Genomic DNA, 27676 nt, shown 5'->3' on the forward strand with positions numbered 1-27676 from the left:
ATATTCTCGGATGTGAATTTTTCACGAATAAATTCCAAAACATCCTCAGATGTGGTATCTGGGGTGAATCTCGAAACAAATAATTGTTTTTTATGTGGAACAACTGATAATTTCTTACGTCCCCCAGCAACAGATTGCACCTCACTAAGCTGAGAGCCAGAAACGGTAACTTCTGTACCTATAGGTACGGTCGGCACCGTAGCCGGCACTGAAGGTTTTTTTACCACCCGACTTCGAGAAGCAGTGACTTCATCTGCAACAGCTGTATCCATAGGCGCAGTAGGTTCACTTAACAGAGACTGCTGCAGCCACCAAGTTCGGATTTGGGGTGGATACCGTGACCGTATTAACTGCCGCTAAGCTGGTTTTTTTACGTTTAGGCGACTCAGTTAGTAATTTTTTATTATTAAATTGGGCACAAACGGAATTGAACCCCTCATTGAGCTGTTTAAAAGCACCAGAGAGATTCAAAAGGCTGTCTCGAGTCTGCTTCATAAAGCCGCTCATCTCAACAACCATTTCCTTGCAGGATCCACATGACCACATGAGTCCAGAATTCTGATCAATGAAGTCTTTGACTCTACCAGTAAATCCTGCGCATTTAACGTGCATCGTCGATTCGCAGAGCCAGCAGAAAATAAAAGGGTCTTTAGTTGAAGACGAAAGAGTACAATTTTTCTTAGAGCAAGCAAGAGCTATTTAAGGGGGGAAATACAATTAAAAGGCCTAAAATGAGGCCTATCTTTGGGAGTGGATTGCAAGTAGGGAATTAAATGAATCTTAGCGATTCTTTTTGCAATTTATTAGGACATTATTGGGCAATGAAAATCAGTCAAGTTTTTTAAAAAATATTGTAATTAGGCCCATTTATGATCAATAATGTGGAGTCGTGTTTTGAGGGATGAACTTTGCGCCGTGCAGTCTTCAGGCCCAGGATCACGTCTAAAACAAAAAACAGCAACTGGGCATTAATCTTAGAGGTACAGCGCACAACATGAATTATTTTATATGTAAAAAAATGGTTTTTCCATGAAAAAATGTGAAGTTGTAAAAATTTTTTTCAAAAAACACACTTTTTTTTCGACTTTGCTCGTAAAAAAAACATGTTATAACAAACAAATATGAAAAATCCTTTTATTCATGTTGTGGAAAATTTCATTTCAAACATAAAGCAAGAAACCGCATTCGATTAAAATGAAATCTCTGACCTGTACATTGCACGGCGACTTTGAAAACACGACTTTTCAGTAGAAGCGCTTAAAGTTTACCGGAACATGGTAAGCGCGCCTCACGCGCATTTCAGCTTTGACACGCACTCACTAAATTGCGTATTACTTTGAAAATAAGTACCGGACGGCTTTATGCTTTTAAAGGCTTATTCCCAGACATATTTAGAGTACATTAAGACAAAAAAAATTTTTTCGAAAAAAATTAATTTTCAATTGTATTTCCCCCTTAAAGGAAATGAAATAAAATAAAATAATATATGAAAAATACCTCAAGTAAATTTGGCACTGGGATCAAATTCCAAAACCACAAAGGCACAAAACACGAAAAAAATAAGAGCGCGAGATCGCGTATTAATTTAAATGTAAGAGAGCACGAGAGAATAAATCTTCTATCGACTGAGCGTTGCCTGTGGGACACTGACAACTTTACGCACGAACAGTTACAATGTAAAGCAAGCAAGAGAGAGAGAATAAGAGAATAGCACACAAGAAATTCGGCAGGTTCCGAGAGCGTTTAAATTACAGTTGTTATATAGAGCGGGAGAGAGAGTGGAAATAAAAGAGTTTTAGCAAGATTAGTGAGTGTAAAATTACACTAACAAAGCAAAGAGATTAAACAATACTAATAGAAATGTTAAAATAACTATAATCATTGGGAGATCTAGTAAAAAACACTAAACACACTAACCCAGCGGTTAGACTAAGCTTTGTTAATAAACAAACACAAAACACTCGCAAAAAATCACAGAATAGACAAAAATTCAGAGCACAAGAGTAAACACAACCGTTCACAAGCGACGCTAAATCGACGCTAAATATGAAATTGAAATCCAGTTTTAAGAATTCCTTGGGATGGCTTACAGATATTTGATTTTTGAAAGCATCTAAGTGCAGTAATAAAGAGTACGTCCATAATGTGTCAAGTTTGTTGCATCTAGGTGCATTCAAAATATATGCATCTAGATGCATGCAACGCGTGCATTCATTTTTGTCCTGCACCCGTGTAAAAGGAATGGACAGACTCAACACTTTCGGCACAGGCTTTTGGTGCCATTTTATAATGAAAGAACAGGTGCTGGAATGCAGTCATTTACGACTGGGAAGAAGATAGTTGGCGCTATAGGCTAGGTGTGTTAGTGAAAAAATCAGAGTAGCTTAAAGCATACCTCCATCCTTCTCGCACTCCCTTAAGCTGATTAACGAGTATCTATCCCCCATTTGAACACATCTCCTCCTTGAAAAGCTTTACAATACGCTCGGTTGGTTCATTGTTCAATTTTACACCGAACATAAGCTCAAATGGTGATTTATCGGTCGAAGTATGTACATGTGAAGTTACAGCTCTCTGCACTTCTTCAGTGTGTCCTTACAGCTTATGGTCCTCGTACGATAATTTTTGTGATGCATTCCTACCATCGCAAATATGTACATATACGGCTTTCCAGTAGAACCCATGGGACCCAAAAGAAGTACGTTCAAGGTAAGTTGTGGCTGCTCAGTGAGCAGTGCTTACCCTTGTCGATGCAGTCTAGGAGTCCTTCTATCCTGCCAAGCTTCTTATTGAAAAGGATTCATTCATTTCACAATTTGCTGAACGTTTTGCTGGAGATGAGGGATCCGATAAAACTGTTGTACAACGCGTACAGTTTCTTAGAGAGCAAAATAACCAGCATTGTGGGCGTCGACAATAACTTCCTTCTTCATAGCTTTCGGCACTACCAAAAGATCATTTCCATTACCCTCCATTAAAAACTAATCCTCCTTTAATATTGTACCCTTCATATGGTCGATCGGCTAGGAGTTCCATAATCGCCTTCAGCATCTCGTCTTTTCTTTGAGCATTTTTTATGTGCGCTGAAATTTTCAAAAATACAAACAATACACGGTTGGGGTATCGACTTAGGCAGTCAACGTGTTTCAATCGTTTGCTAGGTCGATGCTGGACTTCAAATTCGTACTCCTGTATATAAATTATCCACTGTGTGACTGTTCTTGGTACATCTGACTTCTTTAAAGTTAGCTTAAGCGCGATGCAACCTGTGACTAACTTGAAGGCCGAACCCAACAAATAGTGTCTGAATCTCTTGATGGCGAGATATACGACTTTCGCTTCCAAGATGTAACTGTCTTCGGCGAGTCTATGCATCGGTTGTTTTTTTACTCCAATATTGGATAGGGTGTAGTCTCCCATCGGACCACTGTATTAGCACCCCCACCTAATCTTCAGTCCAAATTTCCATCTGTGTCCAAGGCGAGAACCATTTTCTCCAAACAATTATCCGCGGTATCAGCGTGAATTAGCTAATAAAAGCTGCTGACGAATTCCTTAATCCAAATGGGGCTTGTTAAATTCGTCGAGTCCTGATTTGGTTACGAAGGCTGTGTTTTTCTTGCTCTCCTCTTCTACCCATTCTACAAGTCAATGACGCTAAAGTACATTGCTTGTCGAGCTTCTCGAGCACATCGTCCATTACGGGGACAGGAAAGCAGTCCTGCAACACCATCGAATTTAATTTCCGGAAATCAACACAAATACGGCCATCCTTGCCATCTTTTTTGTTTACTAGAAGTATTCGACTGGCAAAGTTTTATGTAGATGGGCGTATGATTCCAGCAGCTAACCACTCGTCGATCTGTTCTCTTACACCCTTCTCCTCGGAAATTGCAAATCGGCTGGCTGACTGCCGAAAATAAACTATCAGACCATCCGGAACGATCTTAAGCTTTATTGGAACCTCTGCCACAGGGTTTACTTCCTTATAGGTTTCAATCAGCGTCACTTCTTTTGAGTAGTGGGAAGGAACATCGATTTCGTCAATTGCATTACTAATATTATAAGTACTCATTTGATTTAATCCCTCACATGCTTTCTCCCTGGGAATCTAACAAGGATCGTAACTGTTATAAGTTTTATTTTTAAAATCACTTTATATTAGTTATGTCATGATTTGTATTTTAAACTCATGAAATAATCGTTATTCTGTCAGTTTTATATTAAACTTGACAAATATAACTTATTCTCCGAGTTTTATTTTCCGCTTGAAAAATAACAGTTATTCTTTGAGTTTTATATAAAAGTCAAGTAATAAAACTTATTTTCTAAGTTTTATTATTTAGATCAAACATAAAACTTAAAATCACATTGTGGCGGTTCTGTGGTTCATAGAAATGTGATTAAAACTTTTAAATACTAAATGCGCAGTTGGCTATTTTTTAAAAATTTTTTCAGATACTATAGACCACCGTTAGTATGTTTATTTTTATTAATTTATGTCGCACATGGAAAAAATCAATGTTTTAATAGTAGGCAGACTTTACAGTCATACATATTCGACTAGGTTTATATAAGAGTACACTTTCGGTTAACAAAATAAATTGCCTATACTGGCCTAGTGCATCAGTGTTAGTTCCAAAAACGGGGAAACGGGTAAGAATCGACATAAATTAGTAAAAATAAGCATACTAACGGTGGTCTATAGTATCTGAAAAAAATTTTAAAAAATAGCGCATTTAGAATTTTTAAATTTTTAATCACATTTCTTTGAAACACACAGAACCGCCACAATATGATTTTGAGAGATACTCGATGTCTTCATCCCGGACCACTAGGAACTTGTATCGAGTTATTTCCTTATCTACTGCAACGTCAGCCGAAAAGCAACCGACTGGTTGAGCATTTTTCCACAATCCGCGCAGCTTTGACGAACATCTCCCTAGAGTGAGTTGCTCAATATGGAGACGTCGTTTCCGGTATCCTCCAGGCATTCCACCTCTTGTCATTCAGCGTAACCATCTTCATTCTTCAATAAAAGCAGCGACTCTTTCATTCGTTGATTTCGAGCTGTCCCTTCTAACTAGGCGTCCAGTTATCATCTCTTGATTGAATCGAATTCTGGCGCTTCGCGGCGACGCGTTCGAAATCCTCATACTGTTCCTGCAACTCTCTGAAGGACTAGGAACTGTAGAGCGTGTACTTAAAGTCACTTCTAAGCTTTAAGCCATCCACGATGCAATTTTTTTTTTTTGCAGCCGTAGTTGTGCAACTTTTAATACTTTGCCCGTCGACTTTTATTTTTAAAGAAAGCAGCTGAACAAGTTTTGGAAGAGTTCTTGTACTTTCAGCGATCGATTGGGTTTCAATAATTGGCGAAATCTTTTCAATTTCCCATCCACTTACCTCTTCCATCTACAGCATGTCATTTTCTTGATTGCTCATTTTATGAACTTGCACTGATTCTGCGATTGACCTTGTATGGTGTTGCCTTCTCTCTCATCTGTGACTTCAACTTTTATTTGTGAGACACCTTGGGATAGCTTGGGCCACTTTTAGTGATCAATTTTTTTAGCTCGGTTTTATTGAAATATTTGGATTAAACTTGATCAACAATGCAAAAGTCAGATTATTCTGCTGCTTTTCTTCTTCGTTTCACTTATTCTCCTACTTTTTTCAACTGCCGCCTTTTCTGCTTCTTTATTGCAGTTATCTTGACCTCTTTCCATATCTTTCTCACGCTTTCTTTTTTGACCTTTTCACTGATTCTGCTGGTATTTTCTGCTGATAGGTATAATGCTGTCTTCTGTAGTGGTAACTCTTAAACTATTAACCAATCTTACATTTATAATCAAAACAAAGTCTCCTTCTCTTTTCGAAAATCTTTAAAAATGTAGGCACTAGACAGGTTTTAGCGTTATGGGGGTTTGTAGGCGTGGCAACCTGCTAAAATTAACACGGTCCTCGCAAGAAGCTGAAGAATCTACATGTGAAATCCCAACTTTCTACAAGGACATGCCCATATATACACTTTAAAGGGTGGAAACGTTTCCTCCTTTTACTCTACGAGTAACGGGATTAAAGGATCTGTATTTAATTTTATTCTTAATCCGATACAATATACTTTTGATGGGAAGAACACCGACCTGAATGTTACTAGTCTCAAACTGAACTCTCTCCCTAACTCTTACATCATTTATGATTTAACTTCGGTCATGAGCTTTAGAGCTTTCGATAAGTGATTTTTTTATTTACTGAGAGTCTTTCTGAATTGGACTTCGTATTCCAGACTTGCGTCCCGAAGTCGGAGTAACTTGAAGTGTGGGAACGCGCCGATAGACAGAGATGGTTTGTCGTTCTTATTGTTTAGTCTATAGTCTGCATGGTAATTTTTTGTTTTGACTATCAATACCCACTAGAAATCTCCATGAATGGCAAAAAATACCGCAATCAAAGGTACAATGCTCAAAATGAGTTAAGAGAATTTGAATGAGAAGCATCTCGAGTTTGAGTGAGTGAGTGCGCTCACTCTTAACAGACACGACGAAACCCGACAGAAAACGAAATAAGTGAGTGAGAACGCGACGAAATAATACGACGCGATTACATTATTAAATTTCTTAAGCAAAACAAAACAACAAAATCTATATAAAACATATATACAAAATCCTTCGCTTCTATCCCGTCCATATTCGCCCATTCGCTTCAATCGATAGAAACAAAAAGATCAACACAATTCGAATTACTCGAATAACTCGAATGCTTTCAGCTGTGCCAAAGTTTCATTCCGTTTCACGCTTCATTCATTGTCACTCATTTCACCCAATGTCTTGTTCTGCGAGATTCAACAATCACTCATTTAAATACAACTTTATTTCATGCGCGCACGGAAGTCACTCAACGCAACTCAATGCGATTAGTTTAAAGTATGTTTTAAGTGTTGCCATGTCCAAATCGGACCATTCATTTTAAAGTTATAAGTAAATAAAGGAATACACGCTGGTGGTGTATTAGGTAAGGTGTTCAATCTCGGAAACAGGTGATTTATTGCATGCATATCTCTTTCTCCTTAGCACACCCCTTAGACGAGTAACAGTTATCTCAAAGTTGAGTTCTTCGGCAATAGCTTTCTTTTTCGTTAAAGCAAGGGAGTGAATAATTTGATTTCAAGTTCTAACAGTGCCTATAACGACCATGTTTGCTTCAGGCGAGTGCCACACCAATTCAAACGCCCACAAAGCGCTGCTTGTATATCTTGATCTTCATAGCACTCCTTTCAGCTGAGAAACGGTTATCTGATAGTCAAGGCACTATCGACTTCCAATGTTTTATTGTAATGTTTAACTTGCAATTTGTATTTTTATTAAATGAACAATACAATTGAAAAAAATATACGCCTCACCCCAGGATTTTACATTTTACATAACAATATTTAAGAAAAAGCCAAAAGAAAATGAATAAAGTTAGATGCAGAATAAAGTTCTACCATTAGTATCATTTATACAGAAGTACTAATACTGAATACTAAAAATTCCAAATCATTTTTACGACATATCAATCTTGCATAATTTTTCTTTGCCTTTCAAATCACTGAATGTAGGCCAATGGTTTGGTCTTTTCATTATATTTTTGATGTATTCGTTGTTCGTTACAGTGTCTGACTAAAGATATCTGTGACGCTAACATATTAGCTCCAACAATTCGGCAAAGCAATATCAATTTAATATAACGATCATAATAAGATACTACGAAAATACTAGTATAAGAAATCTCTGAAAGTACCGAAAGAATTATGAATATAAGATTATCTGAAAGAAATACTTTTGGAAATAAACGATAAAAAACGGATGACGGCAATTTTTTTTTTATTTAGTCAGTTGCATATTTATTTGTTGCTTCTTAAGCAAGCATATGGGTGCCAACGAGCATCACTATTTCATAAGTAAATTAAGAGTCGTATTTGACGCGTCGTGAAGAAGCACGAACAAATCTCGTTAAATAATATTCTCTTGATAGGGGCAACTTTACAGCTTTGCACCGTACATTCGCAATGTCGGCAGACATTACTAAAATGTGTCAACAAATGGTATTAAATAAAGCACATAGACCCTCTAAAAATGTATCGTCCTAGCACCGTAACGTATGGTACGGCAGGTGCTCCTTTCCTTACGGTGTTTGAAGCCGCTTGGTGAGATCTACTTCGATTCTCTTCTCCAAGCTTCACAGGCTCTTGCGAATGACTTATATGTCCATGACTTATTAAAAGGTGCTGATTCTATCCTGAAGACAAGGAAGTTATGATTAAAAATAACATATATTTTATATTCCGCATGGCTTGTCTTTATTAAAAGTCGAATTGCACTATCTACTAACAAAAGGTCGGCGAGTAAGAAGTCCTCACCCTTCACGTTGTTGTTTATACGTAGGGTCAGAGAGGAATGAAGTTTGGTTGCTAACAGCCAAATCTAGGGTCGGACCAATCAGTCGGCTTAGTGTCCCGACCCTAAAACTTTACGCGGCATACCTGTTAGCAAGGCTGTGGAATTGTCTGCACATCACTTCACAACCTTGCTAAAGGTGTGCGTCGTCAAAGCTTAAATCACACTGTGCAACATTTTTTACTCATCGAATCGAGTCAGACCTCATTTGGCGCGATTGCATATTAAGCATGGTAAAGATTTCAAGTACAAATTGGCTATATCTTAAGGGTTGATTGAAATTTTCTATTCATGTCTTCAAGATTATTATAGGTAGATACATAAAGACTCAAAATACAAATCAAAGAACAAATTGTTTTTTATAATTGCGACAATCAGGATATAGGCCCTAAAAACTCAGAAACAAACCATGTTGTACTTAATATATTTTAATAACTTTTATATTTTCATTCCATTTTGAATCACTGTTTTGAAACAAATTTTGTATATTTATATTACTTTATGTTTTATCATTGAGGACTGTACCTTAAATTTGAATTCAGTTTTACACCAAATCTTTAAGTCGCTGCAACATCTGAACGACAGTAAGGCTAGACGATCGACAAATGGGGTTTTACTAGTTTGGATGATTACTTTAAGATTTTGAAAACCAAAGTGCGGTTACAATTTTAGTGTTGCGAACTGGCTCCGGCTGCAGTAAGACGACAAGTTTTGACTAAATCTAAATCTGGTGGATCAACTCTTTCGAGGAACTGCGGCACAAGATCTTAATAATCAGGGGCGTCACAGAAACCGGCGACGGATTTGGGGACAGTTGGTTTGGAAACCAACCCATCAAAATTCGAGCGATTTCCTTTTTTCGGAAAAATTACCGAAAAATGACCAGGGCTTGATACATACACTAAATATCGAATATTGAATAATTATCGAATGTTATTTGACTTATTTTGACCATTTTCCAATAAGTTTTAAACTTTATTTATGCTTTTTTTGCAAAATTACAAAAATAATACTTCCATAAAGCGCATATCGTACAAAATAAAAGAAAAAATTAAGAATTTGAATTACCCGCCAGGCTACATACTGCAGCCCTGAACAGCTGCTTGCTGAAATGGTTTATTTACATTTGTAAATTATCAAGAATGAATGAATGAATCGCACGAATATGGCGTCTTGGGCTGCTGACCTATATTTACCCCTGAAAATTAGGGATAAACTTCCGATTAGCTCCAACGCCCGATTTTTTTCAAACTTTCCATATCATCGTGTTTTTGGGTCCTGATTACGGGAAAAATAGTCTAAGTTGGCGCAAATAACGGGATCTTGGAAAATAACGGTAAAAACCGTAAACATTTTTGTTTCTTGCTGTTTTTTCGAAAATATAAGGAAAAAAAATATAAACATAAGAAAAAAATGTCTCAGACAAAAACAAAATATATTTATAAAACGGATCTTTTTTGTAATAATCATTTATTCCGAAAACTTAATGGTTTTCGAAGAAACGGAAAAGAAATATTTAAAATAGGAGGTGAACATTTAAAAATATTGCATTATCCCGCCATAAAAATGGCGTCAGATAGTTTCGATTAATCGATAATAGCATTTTAGGTGATGGACCTCTTTTGACTTTTTTTACGATATATCGTGCTTATGTTTCTTTTTCCCATTTAGCGAAATATACAATCACTATGCATTCAGAGCTTGAACTGAGAAGACCTGAAAATGGAACAACTTAATTTGTTCAAATTGGTCCCCAATCTGAGCACCCGGGAGAGTACTTTGCAATGGCTGCGGGATGTCGTGTTAATACCCCAAGACCGCTATTGCCATAAACATAAGCAGAACATGATTTTGTTAGATCATAAATCAATATGCGGGGAATTTAGATGTGTTAAAAGCGGAAAGCAGGACTATTCCAAGAGTGTTGCGTAGAACACGTGGATGGAAAGGTGTCATATATCGCCAGCATCATGCATCATTATAACCTATTGCTTTGCAAATTCTTTTACGTTTGCCTAAACTATACGGGAATGTAGCGTAAAAGAAGATCAAACTGTTTCCTCAGAAACTGTGGCAGACAGATTTTCTTTTTGCCGCGAAGTTTGTATGGCAGCTTTGGATACAGATTTTAGGGAGGTCTAGGCAAAGTTGTAGAAATAGACGAATGTAAAATTGGCAGATAGAAGTTCGAAAGAGGTCGCGTTGTTGAAGGTTCGTGGATTTTGTGACTTATAGAGCGAGGATGTCCCGAAAATTATAGATTAGAAATCTGTCCCGACAATAAAAGGGACAAGGACACCCTGTTATCCTTAATAAAAAAACATGTTAAACCAGGGACCGAAATTCATACAGATTGCTGGAAGGGGTATATTGGATTGGAAACCCAGGGATATATTCACAAGACCGTCAACCACTCGGAACAATTTGTGGATTCGGTAACCGGTGCTTATACCCAAAATATTGAGTCTTCCTGGCGGTCGATGCGGCGTAAATTGTCTCGTGGGGGCGTTCACAAAGCCAAGTTGGACGAGCATCTTTGCGAATTTTTGTGGCGACGACGAGCTACAAAGCTTAATCTTGACCCGTTTTCATTACTATTGAAAGACATTAGGAAAGTATATCCCGGAAACTAATTTAATTGTTTTGCTAGTTAAAAATGAAAAAAGGCCAAAAAAAGTCAGGTACATACAAACATAGTGTAGTGGAAGGAGCCGAGGAAGTAAAGAGCCGCAGGGAAATTTTTTTTGTTAAAAAAAATTTTTGCTTGCGACAATGGAAATGCTATTTATATTTTTTTGGTTTATACATTTTATTTCCGTTTTATAATTTGAATTTGATTTTGTTTTCTTATCTTATTTTTAACTACGACAACTGAAATGGTCCTTCCAACATTTCTATTTTGCTTTTTCTTTTCATTTAGACTTTAATATTTTAATTTCGTGTTCCTAAAAATTTTAATGCCGTTCTCGTGTCTTGGTCGTTCCATCACTAAAACATCGAGTGACATCGATATCAATATCGACACGCCGATATAACAACAAGCTTTCGTGCGATATACCGGTCAAAAGGACGTAAGTGTGCTCCAACGGTTTTTTTCTTTCAAACCTTGTGAAAATGTAATCTTGTTCAGCGTTTTTAACGAAAACTATTAGTTTTACAGAAAAAATGTATAAAACATAAATAACTCATTTCTGTAATAGGTTTCACATCTCCTTGGCAAACTTTTTGATTAGGTTAATATATTCGAAGATATTCACCAAAAACTTTTTTTACCGTTATTTTCCATGATCCCCTTATTTGCGCCAACTTTGACTATTTTTCCCGTAATCAGGACCCCAAATAACGTGGATACTGAAAGTTTGAACGAAATCGGGCGTTGGAGCTAAACGGAAGTTCACCCAAAATTAGCATCGTTTATTAGTTTAAATTAATAATAAACAAAAATTGTTTACTTTTACTTACATGTTTTCGTCTTCTTCATAGCCGGCTTCGTATCCGGCAAAAAATATGACATAGGTCAACCAAGTTGGCCTGGCGAATTTTTTTTGTTGAGGACGAGACTGACAGCTTCAAAAGTCCTGTGCGGTCCGTTCAAAGGATTACAATTACTGGCCCAATGTCTGGCGTGATTGTTTCCCTGGGCCAACAGCATATATTTGTTGGTTAATTGTCGTCGTGGAGGACCGACACTCCTTCCAAGTGGCGGCAACGAGAGCCTTTAGGCTTCAGTCAATTTTTGTTTATTAGTTTAAGTACATTTAAATTATTTTATTTTGTCTTGTTCGTCTTATTTATTCTTTTATTTTTTCGTTTACTTATTCCATTTATTTAATTATTCACCAACCCATGTTTTTTTGAAAATTTTCTTATATTATATACAAGTATATCTTATCTACATTCTTATTTACACACCGAATAATGTGCACTATAAAAGTCGTTTATGTCAGCAATTTTTTTATAAGAGAAATCTCTGATCCAGTGCCAGCGACATTACCCTGAATTTTTTAGGAGTAAATATATTCGTTCAAAGAAGTGTCCGCCTTGAAAGCTCTCACGGTAGGATTAGGATAGAACTGAGAAGTCATTAAGAAAGGAGAGCGAATGGGTTACACAGATCGGCCCTAAAAAAATAAATAAATAAATAATTTAATGTGCAATTAGCGTAAAATTATGTTGGTGAACATGGAGTAGAGTAAATTGAATGGGAGAAGGGACCACGTAAGAATGGGTGTGTAAGTGAGTACGAGGGGAAGAAGGTCGCAAGGTCGGGGGGATGAGCATGTGACCTTCAGTCCAGCAGGATGGTCCAGGCCATGCCAAATACCGGTAGCCAATTTGTTAGTTGAGTGTTAGATTTGAATTCAAAAGTTACGGTGCAGGTGATAGTTTTGTCAAACGTCGGTTGTAGGTGTAGGTGTGAGTCCGGCGTTAAATTCTGTGAGTGTGCGATCGGACAGGGTTCGGGGACCCACGGCCCTGGAAAGGGAGCTATCCTGGGAAAACCCGAAACATCACGCTGGATCAACCAGGTTCATAACATTTTTCTCAATAACAACAACTTGTTTTCACATGAAACTTTTACCAGAAATAGGTTTTATTTATTACTACATTACTAAGTTACATTACGTTACATTTCGATAACTACTCCGAAATTTGGTATTTTAAAGTTCGCGCAAATTGGTACCACTGTCAGGCATGCGAAATCCCAGTATTGTAGCTCTTATTATACCCGTTACTCGTAGAGTAAAAGGGTATACTAGATTCGTCGGAAAGTATGTAACAGGCAGAAGGAAGCGTTTCCGACCCCATAAAGTATAAATATTCTTGATCAGGATCACTAGCCGAGTCGATCTAGCCATGTCCGTCTGTCCGTCTGACCGTCTGTCCGTTTGTCCGGATGAACGCTGAGACCTCGGAAACTATGAGAGCTAGGCTATTGAGATTTGGCGGGCAGATTCCTGAGCTTCTTACGCAGCGCAAGTTTGTTTCAGCAGAGTGCCACGCCCATTCTTACGCCCACAAACCGCCCAAGACTGTGGCTCCTACAGTTTTGATGCTAGAATAAAAATTTTAACTGAAATGTGTTGTTCTCATCCATACCTATCGATTGACCCAAAAAGCCACGCCCACTTTAACGACCACAAACTTCAAAAAATCGTAAGTATAAACGTGGATATCTCGGAAACTATCAAATATAGAGAATCGGGATTTCAGATTTAGATTCCGTAGCTTTCTTTTGTCACGCGAATATGCCACGCCCACTATAACGCCCACAAACCGCCCAAACCTGTGGCGCCCACAATTTGTATGCTAGATGAAAAATTTTAACTGATATGTATTGATCTCGTCAAATTGTCCACGCCCACTATAACGCCAATAACGCTTAAATCTGTCTACCGCCGGTAGGTGGCGTATTTAAATCTCGCTTTGCTGCTTGCATATCTCCATTTCCCTTTGGTCCCTTAAGCTGAGTAACGGGTATCTGATAGTCGAGGTACTCGACTATAGCGTTCTCCCTTGTTTTAAACTAAACTCCTGGAGCAAATAGCAACATAATACATTAGCTTGGAAAATCGTGTCTTTTTAAAACGATATGTAAAATAAAAAATGTGACGAATAGTAAATTCTTTGTTTCACTTTGTAATTTACAACTCTCCACTGTTCTCGTGCTCAACTAACTCACAGCTTTCAAGCCACTCTCACTTTTTTCTCTTGAGAGAATAGGAGTCTTTATTTATAGTAGTACGATTCCATGGCACAGTGTTTTTATGCCTTAAGTCTTTTTGGCTATCCTGACACTGACACGCAGGCAGCTCTTAAACCACTTTCACTTCCTTTCACTTGCTAATATGATTCTATGACACACATGAGTTTTTTTTCGACTTAAGCCTTCTCGGCTATACTGACACTGGAGATCTTCTAATCACGTTTAATAGGAACTATGATTCTAAAAAAAGTCTCTTCTCAGCCAATGTCTTTTATTAACTTTCTCCTTACTTCCACTCTAGTGTCAAAATTCTTTACCATCCAGGTATAAGGAAGTGTTTACGGCCCTATAAAATACGTGTTTTCTTGATAAGAATCACAAGCCGAGTAGATCTAGCTATGTCAGCCGTCAGTCCGTCTCTCAACAAAAGTATATATTCTCAAATTTTGAACTTACTTCTTGTAAACTTTGGCATATTGCCGTTTGAATTATTAAAAATTTCGAATTTGTGTGAAAATCTACTTTTTGAACTTTTTTCCTCGTCCTGAAAACTTAAATTTTTTGATGCAAAAAGTTTCTCCAAACAAAAATAATACTAACTGCAAAAAATTTTTTTCAAAAACCATTTTGCTTATATTTTTTATGATTTTTTGAAGGTAACAATGTCGGAAAAAATTTGTATGAAAAAGAGAAAAATATGACTCATATTCATATTTCTAAACATTTTCAAAAAATCGTAAAAAATATAAGCACTCTAATACTTTTATTTTTTTTTGGATAAACTATTTGCATAAAAAAGTTTAAGTTTTAAGACTAGGAAAAAAGTTTTAAAAGTAGATTTTCACAAAATTTTGTCCTTTTCAATAAGTACTGAATGGGTTAAGAAAAGTACTGCATCATTCAAACTGCCTTTAAATTACCTTTCCATTGATGCCAAAGTTTACAAGAAGTAAGTTCAAATTATGAGTATGTTTAACTTTTGTTTCGTCAAAATACTTATGTAGACCAGTGTATTTTCTTGATCAGGATCACTAGCCGAGTCGATCTAGCCATGTCCGTCTGTCCGTATGAACGCTGAGATCTCGGAAACTCTAAGAGATAGGCTATTTGGATTTGGCATACAGATTACTGGAAGGAAGAAGGAAGCGTTTCCGACCCTACAAAGTATCAAACAAAAACATATCGAGGTAAAAAACTAGTGACGACCGCACCCTCAACATAAAAAATTTCTGATATCAACTTTTGTGACGAAAATTAATTCTACGATCTACGAAATAAATACACCTTCTAAATGTTTCTCATTCGGCACGCCGCAATACAATATGCCTGTGTAGGCAATTATCTGTACGGTTTTGATAAACCATGCCGAATGAGAAAAAAGTTAGAAAGTGTAAGAAAACGAAAAAAAGACAAAAAATAGGGCAAGCCGACAAAGGTTACAATTAGGAAATTGTCTAAATTTTATTTAAATTTTATTATTTTGGGACCAGTTGGCGCGTATTTTGGTAAAGAATGTGATACAATTAAAAGGTCAGTACTTTTAGCTTCTCCGGTGTTCCTAGCTTAAATCATCTACATTAATACTTTCATCTGAACCAATCGACTTAATAATATTTATTAAAATCACAATACCTTTCTATCGGTGTAAACTCGTTGTGATCGGACCATCTCTGAAGATTTTCAATTCTGTGTCTACAAGGTGAGTTCCAAAGTAAACAGGACTTTTTGAATCTAGCGCCCTCTAGTGGCGCCATCTATATGTCAACTGATGCGTTAGAATCTGCTATCGTTTATCGACTTCCAGTAAAAATTTCATGACATTTCATCTAGGTTATTGCGTTTTAAGTGTCAGTATGTTTTTGTCATCGGTGCGAAAATGAGCTTCGAACAAAGAGCCAACATTAAATTTTGTTTTAAAATTGGTAAAACTTTTACCGAAACGTTTCAATTGAAGAAACAAGTTTATGGCGATGATTGCCTATCCCGTAGCAGAGTGCACGAGTGGTTTCAACGTTTTCAAAGTGGTCGTGAGGACATAAATGACGGACGAGCCGAAACCCAAAAATTCGCGCCTGGAGAAGTGAAAGGTGAAGACAATGCTGATTTGTTTTTATGATTCCAAGGGTATTGTCCACAAAGAATTTGTTCCACCCGGCCAAAACGTTAATGCGGTATTCTACCTTGGAGTTTTGAAGCGTTTGGTGCGCCGTATTCGACATGTTCGGCCCGAATATCGCAAAGATGGAAGTCATGCTTTTGGACCGTGAAAAACGGTGTATTAAAGCAGAAGGAGACTATTTTGAATAAAACAAATTGATTTTGCCGAAAAAACTATTTGTTCTGTCTTTTTTTTAAAAGTCGTGTTTACTTTGGAACTCACCTTGTATATATAGTAGTCGCGTTCGCACACTCTCCTGGTGCGCTTCGTCACTACGTGTACTGCCGTCCACAGTGATATATATTCTTGATCAGGGTCACTAGCCTAGTCGAACTAGCCATGTCTTTTGGTTCGTCCGTATGAACGCTGAGAAACTATAAAAGCTAGAAAAATAGAACTTTGCAGCGCAAGCTTGTTTCATCGTAGTGCCACGCCCACTCTAACGCCCACGAACGCCCATAACGCTGTTTCCTTTCTAGCGCTCCAAAGAGAAAACTTAATTATATGAAACACAGGGTAAAAAAATGTTGAGAATCTTGTTGTTAACGTTTTTATACCCGTTAATAGGTAGAATAAGCGTTTCTGACCCTATAAAGTATACACATTCTTTATCAGGATCACTAGCCGAGTCGATCTAGCCATGTCCATCTGTCAGTCTGTCTGTAGTTAAGCTGAGATCTCGCGATCTTTAAAAGCTAGGAAGTTGGTATTGAGGAAAGGGATTCTAGGTATTACTAAGCGGCGTCGGGTGCCCACTCTTAAACTGATGACGCTAAAGCCTAGTTTTAAATTTTTTGTAGAAGTGTAAATGTAATTTTCTGTCTTTTATCAATAGCACTCCACAAAGTAAAGAGCAATGTTGCATGTAGATTCTAGTTGTGCCCGTGTTGGTTTTATCCTAGTGACACGCCCACATTTTGAAGCTAGAGGGTTCAAATTTGCATTCAGATTCTGCTAGTGCAGGTTATGTTTGCTTCAACCGAGTGCCAACCACACATTTTAGAAAATTGTTTCAGTGTACTTTTTGTTTTATTTTATTTGTCAAAATCTATCGACGTTCCATCTGACAATTAAGTAATATGTTTAATTGGTAAACTGAGTTACGCATATATGATAGTCAAGGCACTCGACTATATCTTCTATCTTGTTTTGAAATTAATAAATGTTACCGTTTGAATTTTTTAATATATTTTAGATGAGTTCCGGAGTAAAGTTGCGTGCCACAATGATGTAGCTCAACTGGAGTGCAATCCGTACTCCCGGATAGCCGTATATAGTGCCAGCTTTGGAAGAACCGAGTACGAGAGCATTCAGTGCCCCCAGCCGCAAGGAGTTCGCGAAGAAAGTAAGTTCGGGGTGCAAAAGTATAACAGAGCCAATCACCTGCTATTTTGTTAAAATGTATCTCGTAATAACACATTTTTACGGAATTAAATTGATGATCTGCAAAAGCTATTATAAAATATATAAGTAATTACATTTGATTTAGGCGCAGGAGAAATTAGGGTAAGGGTAAAAAGAGAAAATTTACTAAAAAACGAGTCGAACGGCATCAACCCTCCCAACTGCCCATCCGTTAAGATGTATGAAATTTTTAATATATTTGGATAGTGTTCAAAATGTGAGCTGAATGTATGTTTGTCGGATTTTGGTTCCGCGGCTTATCCGGTCAATTCTACCCATAAAGTAAAGGGGTACATTATATTCATCGGATAGTACATATGTAACAAGTAGAAGATAGGGTTTCCAACGATATAAAGTATGTATATTCTTGATGAGGATTATTAGCCGAGTGGATCTATTAACGCTGTGATCTCGGAAACTATAAGAGCGTTTAGCAACGGAAATTTGTTTCAGTGGAGTGCCACGCCTACTATAACACGCACAAAAGTCCACAACGCTAAGGTCTGCCTAGCTATCACACTTTTATACCCTTGCAGAGGGTATTATGATTTCAGTCAGAAGTTTGCAGCGCAGTGAAGGAGACGTCTCCGACCCCATAAAGTATATAAAATAATTATTTGAGACGAGTTTGGTTTCGCGCGGCGATGACCGTCACGATTTATTTCCAAAATTCAACTAACTCATAAGTACACAAATTCTTAAAATGTAAGCTAGCCCTATGCTCTGAAACTGCTGACCCGGCGACTCGTGCATTGGGTTGGGCAACCGCTGCTTCCGTCGCAGTGCATTGCCCGCTGATTGTGCTGACCGTAGCACCGTCGTTGTGCAATGTCCGCAGGTGACGCTGGCCTTGCATTATTCCCGTCTGGTTATGCGGAATTAGCCTGGGAAGTTTCTTGTTGCTGGGCGACCGTGTTAACTCCTCCCTCACTTAGATGAATGACGTCCTCGGACTTTTTGAAATCGTCAATAATAACTTGAAGGTCATGCTGGCGACGGACCCGCTGGCGTCTCTGATAGAGCTTGGAAATAGTAAAGCATATGGCCAAAAAGGCGATCGCGGCCAATCCAGATACTATCGGCTTTTTTACCAGTCCCTTTTCCATTTCACCAATGTATCGTAAGTTTTCCATATTTAATTTTTGCAAGTATGGTAAGCTCAATAATTCTTTGTGACCCGTAATGTTAATGACCGTTGATGCGGCTGGCGCTGGGTATTTCTTTACGTAGCTCTTTAGGTTGCGGTATATGGTGTTGTTTACTTTTGCTTCTTCGTCGAATGTAACGAGAAATGTTCCAGTTACCAGTTGTCCGTTGATCGTAGCTGTTCCGTCGTTGAGAATAATAACGCCGTCATCGATCATTGTTAGCGGCTCGAGGTGGCTCGTGCGAGTCGAACAGTGTGCGTTGCCCCCTGAGTGGAGTTGTTGTGCGCATGTTGTGTAGGGCATTTCTCTGCAGAATGTTGTTGTAAGGGCAGCGGTGCAGTTTCCAATCGGCAAAATTTTGTTACCGCAGTCAGCTATAGTATCGCCTTCAGCAAAATTAAGAATAGTGCCGTTGTGCTCAACGGGGTGCAAGATTACTTTTTTACATGCTATGTATGGTTTAGGGTATTTTAATATAAATTGTAAAAAATTATTATCTAATAGAACTTTTATTTTAATAGTAATGTTTGTAGAATGTTCATTGATTAAATTTTGTAAATCGTTTGAGTCTAAAATCGCGGGGTTAATTATTCCAATTTTCGCAAGTGTAACTGACAGCATCAAGGCTTCGAGTTCGGAAATAATTATTCTATTTCTTGATAGCAAATTTTCATATAAATGTTATGTATTTATTTGTTTTGTTTTTGCATTTTTTACCAAAATGTTTACCGCGTTTGTTATGCTGTTTATTTGTTCTTGTTTGTTGCCTGTTTTCTGATTTGTATGTTCTCGAAGTCATCGAAATCTGGAGTACCGGCTACAATTTTTAATGCAGTACCTAATAAATTAATGCTTCTTGCGTGTCTATGATGAATATTTACTGTACCTATGAGAGTCCTAATGTGTCGTAAATCTGAATCTAATATTTGTCTCATATGTGACTGAAGGAAATGGTTTCTCATTTCTTCTGTTTCCTTTACTAATTCCGAGAACAGGGTTAGGTTACTTGAGTGCTTAAGGTATTGGAAGTCTTTCCAAATAGTTACATCCCCGTCCATGATTGGTATGTAATTTGAAGTCGTGTAGTCGGTCATTTTTGCTGTTATGGATACGGCGAGAAGTACTATTGTCCAAAACCTAGTGCGTTGGAGATAAAAAGGAAAATAAGATTTATTTAATTTACCTCAAGTTATTCTTATGGACCACCCTCCCTTTTATTAAGACTGTGGTCCCCAAGTCTGCTTCTATAATTTCTTCAGAATATAAATTTGAGAGTTTGTTCCCCAATCTCTTGATTGATTTTACAAGGACCCTGTCTCCTACCTGAAAATTTCTGTCTTGTCTTGTTTTATTTATATTTTGTGCATTTAAAACTTTATCCCTGATTTCTGTGTTAAGCTCTATGGTCGACGAGTGTATTACGTCGATGGGTCGTTTATTTGTTACTGAGTGAATGGTTTTATTATATTCTATAGTCGCGAGAAGTATTAGTTCAACCGTGTCTTTAATTCCTCTTTCGATTTTTAAGCACCGTGCCATTTCTGCAGGGTACTGTAGAATCTTTCCACTTGTCCCTTCGACGTACTATGATGTGGCGGTGCATTAACAATTTGTATGTTAAACTGGTTACTAAGAAGGGTCTTAATTGTTTCGGATTTAATAGAAGGCTCATTGTCGCAATATATTGTTTTTGTTCGTCGATAGAAATTAATAAGCTGTAAAATCGCGGTTTGTACGTCTGCAATGGTTCTGGAAACGATTGGTTGGACAATTGAAAATTTTGATAATTTGTCTACACAAGTAAGAAAGTATTTTTTATCTGTAGAAAATATGTCAATATGTAATAATTCGCCAGTATATGAGGGAATCGGTGTTTCTCCGAGAATCTGTTTCTGAGGGTGTCGATCATATTTTGCCTTTTGGCAGGTTTTACAATTATCGACGACCTCATTTGCCATATGAGTCATTTTGGGGAAAAAATAGTCTTGCATAATCTGCTTCACGTTTTCCTGAGCGGCTCTATGAGCCCTGTTATGTTCTGACACCGTAATTTCTTTTTGTTCATTTTTGTCTAAGATGTCAGTCACCATGCGGTTCGTGTAACGGAATATGGTTGTCGGGAATGTTTCTACTAATTTATGCTGAATAAATGCCAGTACTGGAAGTTCGCATAAAATTGCATTGACTACGTCTTTCTTGACCACATCGCATACTCTCTGTATAAGTGTTTCTCTATCCGAGAAATACAAGAGATGTCGAGTCTTTTCACCGAACATAATGACCGTTCTAACTGAAGCAGTTCCGCTTTCCTCTATTATTATTTGGTTCCGAAAGCAGTTGACCGGCTTGTCTGTTTTTTCGATAGTGTAGGTGAGTGATAACTCGCTATGTTTTGTGGCAATATCTGACTGCGCATCCTCTTCTAGTGAGTGGATGTGCTGAAGGGACAGCCCGTCAACGACGTAGTTCTCTTTTCCTGGCTTTTAAAAAATTTGGGCGTTATGCTCGTCAATAAAAGCTGTCCACCGCTTAATTTTGGCGTTTGGATTGCGATCCGAGACGGCAAAAGTGAGTGATTGATGGTCAGTAAAAATGTTCAAATTTTTCTCGCCGTATAGGTAGTTCCTGAGGCTCTTTAGGGCCCATACTAGTAACTCCCTTTCATTCGTTGCAAAGTTTAGTTCCCTGTCTTTTAAAGTTCGTGATATCATGGTTATGGGTTTTCCGTCCTGTGATAGGACTGCTCCCAAACCGAAAGACGAAGCATCTGTCGTTAAGTCGAACGCTCTTTTGTAATTTGGGTATAATAACATTACATTTTCAGATGCGAGAACATTCTTAAGCTTCTCGAAAGCCTGGCGCTGATTCTCATCAAAGTTAATTGGTATTTTCTTTGATTGTCCAGCACCCACTTTGCCGTTATCACCTTTTAGGATGTCACTTATAGGTTTTGCAATAGACGCGAAGTCTTTAATAAAACACCTATAGTAACTTGCTAGTCCAAGGAATGATCTGACATTGAAAAGTGTGGTTGGTTGCTCGTAGTTACGAATTGCATCTACTTTGTTTGGGCATGTTCTTATACCTCCTCGTGAAACTACGAAACCTAAATACTCTACGCTTTCTTTAAAAAAATTTGATTTCTCACGCGCAACCCTCATATTGGCCTCATATAGCTTGTCCAAGACCCATGCTATGTGTTTCACATGTTCATGCATATTTTCTGAAAAAAAAATTACGTCATCGACGTAGACATAGCATGATTTCCCTATTTGTTCTCTGAGCACATCGTCGATGGCTCTCTGAAAAATGCTAAAGTCTATTACAAGGCTTTTTTTGTGTTTCCCTGTTCATCAGTCCCTTTCTTATCTACAACCCAAACCGGGTTGTTATATGGAGACCGAGATGGTCGAATTATGCCGTCCCGTAACATAGCCTGTGTTTCTGTATTTACAAAGATGGACACACCCATCGGGTATGGGTACCATTTTGAATATATTGGGTCTTCATTCTCCGTCCGGATAGTACCGATGATATTAGTGTTGTAAGGCAGCGCCTCATTCGGCTCTGCAAATACACCCGTGCGGTTTTCTAACATTGACTGGAATTTTTCCATAATTTCGTGGGGTACCTCGACGTCATTAACTTTTGTAAAATTAACGTTTTCACATTTCAAAAACTTAATTTCTTCCGAATTGCTGTTAGTTATTAACTTTCTGTATTTTAGGTCAAGTACGACGTCGGTTTTTTTTAACAAGTCCAGACCAATTCCGTCAAACGTTGTTAAGTTCGGTAATAAGAAGAATGTTGTAGTTGTGTTAAATAGGTTTAAGATGCATTTTTTGTTTACAGAGTTGTACCCATGGATTGATTTCACAGAAAATGGCTTACTTACGAAAATAACGAAAGCCCCCGTGTCTATCAAAAGTTTGATTTTTCTCCCTGCGATATCCCTTTCTATGAACGGGAGCAGGGAGTCATGCCTAAAAAATTAATTTCGTCATAATCTACGAGGTCATCATCTATGTCTTCTACTTCCTCTTCGGCTACTGTAGGGTATTCGTCATTGTTTTCGATAGGTTGGTCATTGTTTAACGCCAAATGGTTTATTCTTTGATGTTTCGGTCCCGTGTACCTCGCGCTACTATTATTGGGTCTTTTATGCTCCAGTCCATGGTTACTGTAAGCGTTGGGTTGATTATTTTGTTGATTGGTCTGCCACTGATTGTTTTGGGTTTGTCTATGAAACGGATTACTTTGTTGATTTTGAGTTGGTTGTCTAAAACGAGATGAAATATCGACGTCCATTGGCTGGACTGGATCCTGTCTGAGTGGCTGTCTTGGTTTTTTATTAAAATGGGGATTTTTACCCTCCAGGTTAGGTCTAGAGTCTGTTATTGTATTTCTTTCTCTGTCCTGTTGTCTCTGTTCGGACCTTTGGAGTTTTTCCTCCGTGCTACGGGCAAAACTACTTGCGAACATATATCGCTCGTGATTAGCCTCTACTTCTTGTGCTAAGGCTAGAGCGGAAGGAAGATCGGATGGTCTAGCCGAAAAAAGAACATCGCTTAGGGATTTTTTTGTTCCCGAAATAAATACGCGAAGCGCATCTGCTCTATATTTTTCGTTCATTGACGCTGCTACGGTATTGTCGTAGGTCATAATTGTCTTGTTTATTAACAGAGTCAGCTTTTTCTCCACTTCGTCGTAGTATTGCAAGAGAGTCATGTTTCCTTGGCGAAGCGTTGACATCTCCTGTTCTACTAAGTATACCGGTCGTTTGTCAGCGTATGTAAAATCTAGTCGGTTTATTATGGCTTTAAAGTTAAGAGGTGTGTCGAAAGACAAAAGAACCATATCGGCTGAACCTTTTATTTTATTTCTTAATATCCCTAATGCCTGGTAGTGTTTGGAACTACCGTCGTATTTTTCGTACACTTTATATGCTGTGTGCGCCGCATTTCTCCATGAGACGTACGTTTCATTTTTTCCCTCAAAGTCCGGCAAGGACTTCATAATATCTAAGGTCTCACTACACGAAACACTTATTCTGATTTCAGCATCCCTATATGTTTCTACTTCTGGTGTGCTGATATTTACACCACCTAAGCGCTCCTGAACGTCTAGTAACTTTTGTTCAAAACTTCTTTCCTGCAAGGCGAGGCCACTTGCAACTGCGCCTTCTACAATGGCTTTTAACTGCTCGTTAGTCATTGCCATATTTGAATTTTTTGGTTTTTCCAGACAACCTTCCGCGCTTCTGAGTTTTCGGAATTCGTTTAACAAATCTTCTATTTCACTATCACTCATATGTTTTAACACAAAGAACAAAGACTTATTGTTCCATTTGTATTTAATTTTTTCTCGAAAATTTTTCAAAATTTTGTCTGAACTTGCGCCTTTTTTTTGTCAGAGTCTCTTGGAATAAGTTATGAAAATTTTTGATTTATTTTAAAATCTTTGAATCACTTTTTATTTGGGCCAGATAAGGGAAAAAATATCAATGAACATTCTACTTACATGATCTTAAAAAATTTTTTTTTTTTTAAATTAAAATGTTGTGGCCGCTGCTTGTGCTTCCTGTTGTAGCTTCTTCCTTCTTCCTGGCGTATTTAATTATGTTATGTTATTAATGCTGCCGCTGCTGTTGATTCAGGGTTTGTTGGTACTGTTTTTATTTATTTATAACAAATTTTATTTTATAACTGTTCGAGGGTCTTACGAACGCGTTTTAAATTTTTTAGCTAAACGACGGATCGAGGGTCTTACGAACGCGTTGGGTGCCAATTAATTATTTGAGACGAGTTTGGTTTCGCGCGGCGATGACCGTCACGATTTATTTCCAAAATTCAACTAACTCATAAGTACACAAATTCTTAAAATGTAAGCTAGCCCTATGCTCTGAAACTGCTGACCCGGCGACTCGTGCATTGGGTTGGGCAACCGCTGCTTCCGTCGCAGTGCATTGCCCGCTGATTGTGCTGACCGTAGCACCGTCGTTGTGCAATGTCCGCAGGTGACGCTGGCCTTGCATTATTCCCGTCTGGTTATGCGGAATTAGCCTGGGAAGTTTCTTGTTGCTGGGCGACCGTGTTAACTTATACATATATTCTAGATCAGCATCACTAGACGAGTCGATCTAGCCAAGTCCGTCTGTCCGTCCGTTTCTTCGCAAACTAGTCTCTCAGTTTTAAAGCTATCGGGCTGAAACTTTCCCAAAAGTCTTCTTTCTTTTGCAGGTAGTAAACTAATACGAAACCAGCCGGATCGGACAACTATATCTTATAGCTCCTATAGGAATAACCGGAAAAAAAATTAAAATAAATTATTTCATTGGTGTTTTTTAACATATCAACTCCAACGCTTGGAAATAACATTTTGTAATTAGTTCTGAATTTCGGATTTAATTTTATTAAAATCGGTCGACTGTATCATATAGGTGCCATAGGAGCGATCGGAAAATTGGTGGGAAAATAATATGAAATAAATTATAGCTTCGGTGTTTTATAACATATAACCTCATACGCTTGGAAATAACATTTTTTAATAAGCTCTGAAATTATAATTTTATTTTATCAAAATCGGACGACTATATTATATAGCTGCCATAGGAACGATCGGAAAATTGTAGGAAAATAATATGAAACAAATTAAAGCTTCGGTGTTTTTTGACATATTATCTTATACTATTGGGAATATCATTTTTTGTATTTTTATACCCGTTACTCGTAGAGTAAAAGGGTATACTAGATTCGTCGGAAAGTGTGTAACAGGCAGAAGGAAGCGTTTCCGACCCCATAAAGTATATACAAGTATATTCTTTATATGGATTACTAGCCGAGTCGATCTAGCCATGTCCGTCTGCCCGTCTGCCCGTCTGTCCGGGTGATCTCGGGAACTATAGGAGCTAGGCTATTAAGATTTGGCGTGCAGATTCCTGAGCTTCTTACGCAGCGCAAGTTTGTTTTAGCAGCGTGCCACTCTAACGCCCATAACACTTAAATCTGTCTACCGCCGGTAGGTGGCGCATTTCAATCTCGCCTTGCTGCTTGCATATTTCCATTTCCCTTTGGTCCCTTTAGCTGAGTAACGGTTATCTGATAGTCGAGGTACTGGACTATAGCGTTCTTCCTTGTTAAATTTAATAATTATAACTGCAAGGGTATACAAACTTCGGCTTTACGAAGTTAACTTCCTTTCTTGTTTAATGTCTTGTAAATTAGATTTTGTGTTGCATAATATTACCCATCTAGATCACAAAAATTAAAACAATCGGTCCATCCAATATAAGAAAAAAAGGGAATCCACGCTAGATGTCGTGGTGTATAATCTCGGGAACAGTCACTTTGCTGCCATATCAATCACACTCAAGGCAATCGACCATATCGTTCTCTTTTATGTGATTTAGGATTCTGGAACATTTTTTTCGTATAAATAACTTTCTTTTTGGTGTTAAGTGTTAAGTTGGTGTTAAGCAGCTAAGAAAATTTTTTGGCCTCCTCGTCTAAAAACGTCGTCTCCTATGTGTGCGGTGAAAAACGTTTGTAGGCAATGAATATTAAAAAGTGTTTGTCTGAAAAGTTATGACAAGTTTGTCTGAATGGTGACATTATAATTTAAAATTCACAGTACGTACAAAGTTAGTAATATGTCTGTATGATTCGATAGTTTCTTTTGAAAGATATTGCGTGTCAGTTAAAAGTCAGGTGAGATGGATATTCTGGAACGTTACAAGTAGGGCAATTATTTGATAAAACCGTTTCTAAACGATTGAGGTCACATATTTCTTAAAAAACCAATTCTTCGCAATTAAATACGGTAAAAACGAGAAAAACATATCCCATCCGCTGCAGTATAGTTTATATTCTTTTTCCCATTCCATAAGAATTTTACATATGGCCAGCAAGCACAAAAAAAACACCATTGTCTTTGGCATTTTTACAAGTCCGTCTGTCTCTCCGTCCGTATGAACGCTGAGATCTAGTAAACTAGTAAAAGCTAGATAGTTGGGATTTGGCATGTAGATTCGCGAGCATCGTGCGCAGCGCAAGTTTGTTTCAGCAGGTTGCCACGCTCACTCTAACGCCCATAACGTTAGAACCCGTCTACCACCAACAATTCGTAATATTTTTGAATAATTTAAATGAGGTTTTATTCTTATTTTCAATACCCATCCACATTTTAAAAATAATTAAATCTACCAGATTACTTGTAATCTTCTCCCTGGTTGCCTCGGTGCTCTCATAGCATAACTCGCATAATAAATCGGCATAGCTCGCGAAATAGCACCCATAGTTGTGCCTGTCCTGCCACTATCGCACACTATATGTTCTTTAAATGTTCATTGAGTCGAGCCATGAGCTTGCTCGACTACTTGCTTCATCGTAGGTTCTGTCTGTATCTGTAAGATGCTTGGCTACCTCGTCCGCAAAGAAATATGTCGTGCCCCTCAGGCATCTTGATCCTTTGGATCCCATCGTACTTGGGCTTCCATATGCCCCACTGACTCTGTTGAATGCGATTTCAACATTCAAGGATTCCGCTATGCAGTACTCCTTAGTGCTGTAAAGCAGTTGCGTTAAGTAAAAGTCCACATGTCCATGCTTCCGTCCCAGCCATCTCTGCAGTTCTGGGATAATCTAATACGTCCATCGTCCTTTGCTACTATTTACCCACCTCTCTTGCCACTGAGCAAGTTCTCTGCACCTTTTCCGTAGAGATTCATCAGTTGCGACCCCAGTACTGCCTGCGCGGATATCAGCTGATTCCACTGCTAGCAGGTCAATCGGTATGACTCCCGATATTACGAACGCCGCGTCAT

General features: G+C 38.0%; 1 protein-coding gene across 3 annotated transcripts in view; it reads left to right on the top strand.

The window, feature by feature from the left end:
• The window catches only part of LOC119562331, a 200608-nt gene that overhangs the window by 145551 nt on the left and 27381 nt on the right, over positions 1-27676 (top strand). For all 3 annotated transcript variants that reach the window (XM_037875491.1, XM_037875492.1, XM_037875490.1), the window contains one exon: positions 17499-17648. In XM_037875491.1, coding sequence (XP_037731419.1) covers positions 17499-17648 — 150 coding nt within the window. The remainder of the gene's footprint in view (positions 1-17498; positions 17649-27676) is intronic.

Source organism: Drosophila subpulchrella, unplaced genomic scaffold (genome assembly GCF_014743375.2).
Source record: "Drosophila subpulchrella strain 33 F10 #4 breed RU33 unplaced genomic scaffold, RU_Dsub_v1.1 Primary Assembly Seq422, whole genome shotgun sequence".
Taxonomy (NCBI): domain Eukaryota; kingdom Metazoa; phylum Arthropoda; class Insecta; order Diptera; family Drosophilidae; genus Drosophila; species Drosophila subpulchrella.